General features: G+C 43.1%; 1 protein-coding gene across 1 annotated transcript in view; it reads right to left on the bottom strand.

The window, feature by feature from the left end:
- Window positions 1-2,179: 2,179 nt before the first annotated feature.
- ARSB (arylsulfatase B) overlaps window positions 2,180-7,798 on the bottom strand; it is a 256,033-nt gene continuing 250,414 nt past the window's right edge. The window contains exons 13-14 of the mRNA XM_006875191.1: window positions 4,026-4,148; window positions 2,180-2,445 (exon numbers count right to left, since the gene is read on the bottom strand). Of these exons, the coding sequence (XP_006875253.1) occupies window positions 2,180-2,445; window positions 4,026-4,148 (389 nt within the window). The remainder of the gene's footprint in view (window positions 2,446-4,025; window positions 4,149-7,798) is intronic.

Below are 7,798 nucleotides of genomic sequence, written 5' to 3'. Positions count from 1 at the left end.
TTTTCATGTCCTTTTCTGAATCCAGCTTGAATTTCTGGCAGCTCCCTGTCAATGTACTGCTGCAACCATTTTTTAATTATCTCCAGCAAAATTGCACTTGTGTAAAATGATACTGTTCAATTATTTTGCATTCTGTTGGATCACCTTTCTGTGGAATGGGCACAGATATGGTTAGTTGTTGTTGTTATGTGCTGTGGAGTCGGTTCCAACTCACAGCAACCCTGTACAGGGTTTCTGAGGCTGTAAATCTTTATGGGAGCAGAAAGCCTCATCTTTCTCCTGTGGAACAGCTGGTAGTTTCGAACTGCTGTCCTTGACGTTCACAGCCCAATTCATAAGCACTACGCTGCTAGAGTAGTAACCAGGAAACACTGCTACTGATTCCATCAAAGGGTATACGATGACCTGTGTAATGCTATTTGGTGATTTTTGTGTCCTTTGAAGAAAAGAGAAGAGGAATAGTTGATGTTTTCAGTCTTTGCCTCCTAGGGGAAAGGCAACAAAAGATTACCTTTGGTAGATGTATCAGGTTGCTATGAGTCAGAATTGAGTAGATGTCAAAGGGTCCACAGGTTAGGTTTTATTCAACCCCCACCCCCCCAGAAAGAACTTAGAACCTTGCTGTGGAGTCCAGTGACTGTCCTGCTATGCAGACTAGGCTCCGACCCCAAGAGGGCAGCTTGAGAACACAAGAGAGGACATTGGTCAGCTCATTGGTCTAGCATCTCTCCTGGAGTCAGACTTTCTCATTCAGTCATTGTCTTTTCTTTTTAAACAAAACCAGTCTAGTATTGTGTGCCTCATATGTACTTGGCACTGTTGTAGGAATTGGTGATGAGCAGTAGATGAAGAGTTGGACATGGTATTTGGATATTTCTCTTAGGCTGATCCTCTCTGGAGCTAATCTAGACTGTGCCATGCTAATAGGTAGGTATAGTTCTCCTCTACTGAGACAGGGCACCAGGTCAGACTCTGCATCATTTCCCATCAGCATGGGCACCTCAATATAAGCAGGAAACTAAGAGAAAAAGCATTATGTGGATGTGTCCTCCTTTGCTTTGAGTCAAGACCCAGGATCCTAGGTGATGGCCATTTCTTTCTTCCAACTGCCCACCTGCCCCATCGTAGGCATCATATCTTGGTGTTTCTCCTCATTGTTAAGGAGTCACAGCTATTCTTAGTAGAGTATGAGATGAAGCCACAGTCAAGCCACAGACTCCATGCAATGTAAAAAATAACCTTGCTGAACAGTGACGCAGGCCCACACATCCATGTCAGCCCACTCTGTGCCTAGGCACAAATGTTTCCAAACAGCCATCCCTGGGTAGGGTACCAGCTTCAGCAACAGGAGTCGTGCCACAATCCCATGGTTTACGGGGGCACAGGGAAGGCAGAGTTCAGTTAGTGATCCGAAAACCAGTGGTGTTTAAGGTTGAGGGTATAGCAACATTTCCAGCACAGGACACCTGAGTCAAAATGAAGGGTAGGAAAAAGAGGATCCGGTGGTTGGGGGTGGCACAAGTCTAGATAAAATGAGAAGTGGTTGGAGGAGAACCCAATTTGGGATAAAAAATAAAATCTTTATTGTAAAAACCAGTACTGAGGTGTAAACACATTGCCATGTTGACCCTAACAATGAAATGGGCCTACGTGACTGAATGAGGGTGTGAGGTGTGAACCCATAGTAGTTATCGCTATGGAACGCCTGTCCGTGATCTCTCACAGATAGGGAGAACCTGTGGCCAACAGAACCATTAACAACTGTCGGCTCCCTTCATTTATTATAAGAAATGTGAGTCACTCCAATAAAACCCAGCTATTGGCAGAAGGGAAGTCTAATGTCTGACTTGTGAAGCAAAAAAAGCCAGCTGCTTCAGCCTTAGGGATTCAATTAGAACTCCAGTTCCCAGTTATCCCCAGGCTCTGGAAGCAGTGGATAAACTCAGCCACCCTCTTTTCTACAGACATAACCCAGCCAAAAGCAGGACTGCTGCAGATTTTATCAGCTTCTTAAAGGCCTTAGGAGTGGAAATTAGATACCTCAGTGTGGTTTAGGAGCAAGAGAAGGGTCAGGTGAACCCAGGTTGGGAGAACAAATGAGTTGGAATCACATGAGTGAAGACCTGAGGTCCAACTCGCAATAAAAAGATTTTCTAGCCTCTCCCAAAGACCTGAAAGCCTACATCCATGGGCCCCACACCCCAGTGCCTGCTGGGTCACAGCGGGGGTCCTGTGCTGGGTAATGCACAGGCACTGAGTGTTGGTGGTAGAACTGCAGCCTGGAAAGGAGATGCTTGATGACTTGGGGGTATTCTTGTGACAGGTCATGCCTTTCTTCAGGGTCTTGATCAATATCAAAGAGCCAGAGTGTTTTGGTCGGTGGGTCCAATGATGGTATCTCAGAAACATTGGCTTGAGATGGTGGTGGGAACCAGTAATCACAGCCTGGCAAGGAAATGAAACAGTTTATTTGGGGAGAGGCATTGTAAGCAGGCTCTAAGTTCAGAGAGGGAGAGGGTGTGTGTGTGTGTGGGAGGGGTGCTGTGGGTTCATTAAAAAGGTATGGTCCTTTGATGACCATTTCTTGGGTCCCATGTGTGTGCTGGGGTGGTACTGGTTAAAAGTCACAATCATTGTGGAGGGAAGTGTGACTGGCATTTAGTGGTCAGGTGTGTAGATGCTAACAGGTCCTGGATGTACGGGGTGGTCCAAACAATGGAGAATTGCCTTGCTTCACATACCGAGAGCGTCTCCATTAAAAGCTCTGCTTAATTGAAATGCAGCCTTAATTGTCACTCCATATATTTAAAAAGCCTTGAAAGGCTTTTAAGACAATGTGCTCAGGAGAAGCAACCTCCTCCCCCAGTTGCATGGCTGATTGAGGGTGTAGCTCTTCTCTTAGAGGCTCTCTGTGCGAGATAGATGTTCTGGGTCTTGCTAGATACACATATCTGATCTCCTCGTTTCCCACAAAGCATTAGAGTAGAATTCTTTCTTTTCATGTCCTACAGTTAATTTCCATTTTGTGTGTGTGTGTATGTGGGGGTGGGGAGGATGGGGTAAGGACCAGAACACTGAGCCCAGTCTCCTCATTCAGCAACCCCAAATGACGTATTGCATTGGGCAAATCTGCTGCAAAAGACTTCTTTAAAGTGTTGAAGTGCAAAGATGTCAGTATGAGGAATAAGGTGTGCCTGACCCAAGCCATGGTGTTTTCAATAGTCTCATATGTATGTGAAAGCTGGACAATGAATAAGGGAGACTGTAAAGATTTGAGTTATGGTGTTGGAGGAGAATGTTAAAAGTACCACGGACTTCCAGAAAAACAAACAAATCTGTTGGAAGAAGTACAGCCAGAATATTCCTTAGAAGCATTAGCTCCTCAGACTGTCTCTCATACTTAGGACATAGTCTCTCATACTTAGGGACAAGTCCCTGGAGAAGGACATCATGTTTGGTAAAGTGGAGGGTCAGCGAAAAAGAGGAAGACCCCCCAACAAGATGGATTGGCAGCAATAGGCCCAAGAGTAACAATGATTCTGAGATCGGTGCAGGACTGGGCGGTGTTTCATTGTATTGTGTATAAGGTTGCTATAAGTCTGTAACAGCTCGATGACACCTAACAACAATGACAACATTTCTGTTAGCTTCTCCTGGTGTTCTGGAGGGAAAACCGGCAGTAAACTTGCATCACCCATTCCAACACCGAAAGCTGTGTGATGGGGAACAGGAAAATCTTCAAAGTAGGAACAAAGTGTTGTCTTCTTGTGACACACACACATAAGCATGAAAGACTTTTAAGACAGTATTTCAAGTGTCTGAGAGGAGTGAGGAGAGAGACAGGACTTGGTACTGTTGACAAGTCAGGTAAGAAGAGATGGGGACAGAGATAACCGGAGATGGGAGGTGGTTAGAGAAAGGGTGACAATGCCCTCACTTTCCTGACTTGGACTTGAGGTACTGCTCAGAAGACATGGCCAGCCTGCTTGCTACAGGGGCGAAATTTGCTAAGCTAAGCATTTTACCTGGGTAGCCCGTGAGGAGTTTCCAATTTCTGTGTCTAATTGCAGCATGGACAGACGTGTTGAAGGCTGAGTGTTCTGGAAAGGAAGCGTCATCTTTTGTTGGAACCTGGCTGTGCCTAGGACCTGAAAAGAAATAGTGTGGAAGAATTAGATCGCTGTTACTGCAACAGTGTTGTTATAAATCAACATTTGATGTCTTTCTTGCAGAACAGTAGCTCTGATTCAACACTGGAGTGCAAATGTGTATCCTACTCCAGAACTGAATCTTTTATTAAATGTAAACAGAAAGCTATAGTTACAGTAAATGTCAGTCATAAACCACCATAAATATAAAGGAAATCCCAAAGAGATTACAACACTAATTCAGCCTTAAAATCACTGTGCTCTGCCAGCATGCAGCTGGTCATATGCAGAACAGGGTTCTGTTACAGCAGGGCAGGTTTCTGGTTTTGTTTTGCTGTTAAAGTTTGGATCAAATAAATACATTTTCTGCGTGTACTTATACTGTGTAGCTCATATGATAAAGTTTACATTTTAATGGAGTCTATCTCAAAATAAGAGCATTCAACATGCCATGAAAAATAGGATGTATATTTTTTTAACTACTTTTATGAAATCTAAAAGTAAGTGAGCAAAGCGCAGTTAACTGCTCAGACAGGGCAACTATGTATATAATAATAAATTTGGTGTCCAAATGATTGGTTGGTATATCGTTGCTAAGCTGGTTCTGATTCACAGTGGTCCTGCATAGGTTTCCAAAGAGGGTTGGTATATAGATTGCATTAATTGATCATCTTAAGGTCTTATGTTGATTGATCATATCTTTTTTGAGAGAAGCAATAGACAACACTCATTCTTCTTCCTCTCCTGCACTTGGAGACAGTGGAGAGATAGAAGCCAGGCACATGGAGCAAAAAATATTACTTTTATTATTGATATTGTTGATTAGAAAGAATATGGATTCAAATCTGCAATAGAGAGGCCTCACTGATAAGTGTCCCCTCACTTAGAAAGTGGGGTCCCTGGATGAAGCAAATGGTTTGTGCTTGGGTCCATGTTCATGGAAACAGTAGTCAATAATCATACAACCTATTTCACTGGGAAAATCTGTAAAGGGGCTCTTTAAGTGTTCAAGAGCAAAGATGTCACTTGGAGGACTAAAGTGTACCTGGCCAAAGTAATGGTATTTTCAATGGCCTCATATACATGTGAAAGTTACACAATAAATAAGGCAGACCATAGAAGAACTGATACATTCAGAATTATGGTATTGGTGAAGCATATTGAAAGTACCATGGACTGGCAGAAGAACAAACAAATGTCTTGGAAGAAGTACAGCCAGAATGCTCCTTAGAAGCGAGGAAGATGAGATTTCATCTTTGAACATGTTGTTAGGAATGACCAGTCTCTGGAAAAGGACATCATGCTGACTAAAGCAGAGTCAGTGAAAAAGAGGAAGACCCTCAACAAGATGGACGGACACAGTGGCAACAATGGTGGGCTCAAACCTAACAATTGTGAGGATGGCGCAGGACCGGGCAGTGTTTTGTTCGGTTGTACATGGGGTCACTGTGCATTGGAACAGACTCAACAGCCCCTAACAACAATGCTAACCAAAAGATGGGAGGTTGGAGTCCCCCCAATAGCAAACAACTTTAATAAAATTACAGCTCTACTCAAAATCTCAGGAGCTCTGGGAGTATAGTGGATTAAAAGTTGGCCTGCTAACTGAATCTATGTCACTTTGTGGGAGAAAGATGAGGCTTTCTGCTCCCAAGAAGATTTACAGCCTTGGAAATAATGTGGGTTGCTATGAGTTGGCACACAACCATTACCACCACCACTCTAAAGGTGATGGTACTGCCATGAGTCAGAATCCATTTGACAGCAACACTTTTTCTTTTAAAGGAAACAATCACCATTCCAGCTGAACAACCTCTGGCCTCCCTCAGGGCACACAGCTGAGAGTAGAGCAGAGCTTCTTCACATCCTGTGGACAAGCTGGCTCCACAATGAAACCAAAGGGTTTCTTAAGAGTGGTGAGGAAAGAATTTAAAGACAGCATGCTTAGTTCTTTAGACAACTTGCTCCTTCTTCTATTGATGGGAAGGGATGAATGAGTGCAGCCAAGAGCAAGCACTGCTCCAATTGAAGACTCAGTGGAAACTTGAGAGCAAGGACCGAAGGTTTCCCTACTTCCTTTCCTACCTTTAAAAGTCTCAACTTAAGGCCTAATTGTATAATTGTTTTTGTTATTGTTGTTAGGTGCCATCGAGTCGGTACTGACCCATAGCAACCTTATGCACAGCAGAACAAAACACTGCCCGATCCTGGGCCAACCTCACTACTGTTGCCACGCTTGAGTCCATCGATGTTGCATTTGGCCAAGCCATCTTGTTGGGGGTCTTCCTCTTTTTCTCTGACCCTCCACCTTACCAAACATAATATCCTTCTCCAGTGACTGGTCCCTCCTGACAAAATGTCCGAAGTATGAGAGATGAAGTTTGGCCATCCAGGCCTCCAAGAAGCGCACTCAGGCTGCACTTCTTCCAATACAGACCTGTTGGTTCTTTCGGCAGCCCATGGTACTGTCAATAGTCTCCTACAACACCATAACCTAAATGCATCAATTAGTTGTATAACAGTCTGCTGTAAGTCCAAGTATCTGTTAGCTTTTCAGATAGGGTTATAGCGAGTGTCTTGGGAGCACATCAAAATATTGATAAACTATCAACTCACAAGGGAGGAAGTGGGATTATGGTTGTTACATGGAGGGGACTGCACTCATTGAGATGAAACAAAGTTATGATACATTGAGTGTAAAACTGAGGATCTACTCTGTACACCTTCACTCAATTCACAATAAAAAGTTTCAAACAAAATTAAAAACCATAATTGTTGTTAAGTTCCAACTCATAGTGACCCTGTACAGTGTCCGAGGCTTTAAATCTTTGTGGGAGCAGAAAGCTTCATTCATCTTTCTCCCAAATAACCATAACATGTATAAAAATACAAACTCTTTTGAAGCGGTCAACCCCTCTACCCACTTTTTCTTTTATAAAAGATTTTTGAGAGCGCTCCTCTACCTGCCAGGGCAGGGCTTCTATGCTCCTCAGGGTTTAAATGCTGAAGGTGGAATCACTGATAGTGGTGGAAAAGGAGGGAAGTCCTTTTGTTTGTCAGCCTTTTGGAAAAATCATGGTAGAGATGTGCTGGAGAGTAATCAGATAAATACTAGTGGTTTTAGACTTTCAGTATTAACAACTATGCTGCAACAAATCTTTGCAAAGAGAGAGGAAAAATCTTTTTGGCTTCTTGTTTCTTTGTTTGGTTGTATGCATTTTGGCTCCAATGCAAACATATGCTTCTAGTGCTTCTTAGGGCTTAAGGTGCCGAAAGATGGTTATCATAGGATGTGCTTTCTGAACATGCACGCTGCGGTGAAACAGTGAAACCTCACGATGTACTCCTCGTAAGTGTGTATAACGGCCACGGTTGGATAAATAAAACAAGTATGTTTGTGAACATAAACAAAAAAGGAAACCTAACGATCACAGCTATACTTATATTTATATATACACTTTTCCTAAAACAAACAGGAACATCAGACACCTAAACAATAAGTAAGTCTAAAGCTTAATGAATAATAATCAATATCTCAACTTTGCTTACTTGTTTCCATTGTTGTTGTTAAGTGCCATCGAGTCGGTTCCGACCCATAGCGACCCTGTACAGGGTTTCCGAGGGTGTAAATCTTTACGGGAGTAGAAAGC

This window comes from Chrysochloris asiatica, unplaced genomic scaffold (genome assembly GCF_000296735.1).
Source record: "Chrysochloris asiatica unplaced genomic scaffold, ChrAsi1.0 scaffold00313, whole genome shotgun sequence".
NCBI lineage: Eukaryota > Metazoa > Chordata > Mammalia > Afrosoricida > Chrysochloridae > Chrysochloris > Chrysochloris asiatica.
The sequence above is the reverse complement of the archived record's forward strand: the minus strand, read 5'-3'. Positions and strand labels throughout refer to the sequence as shown.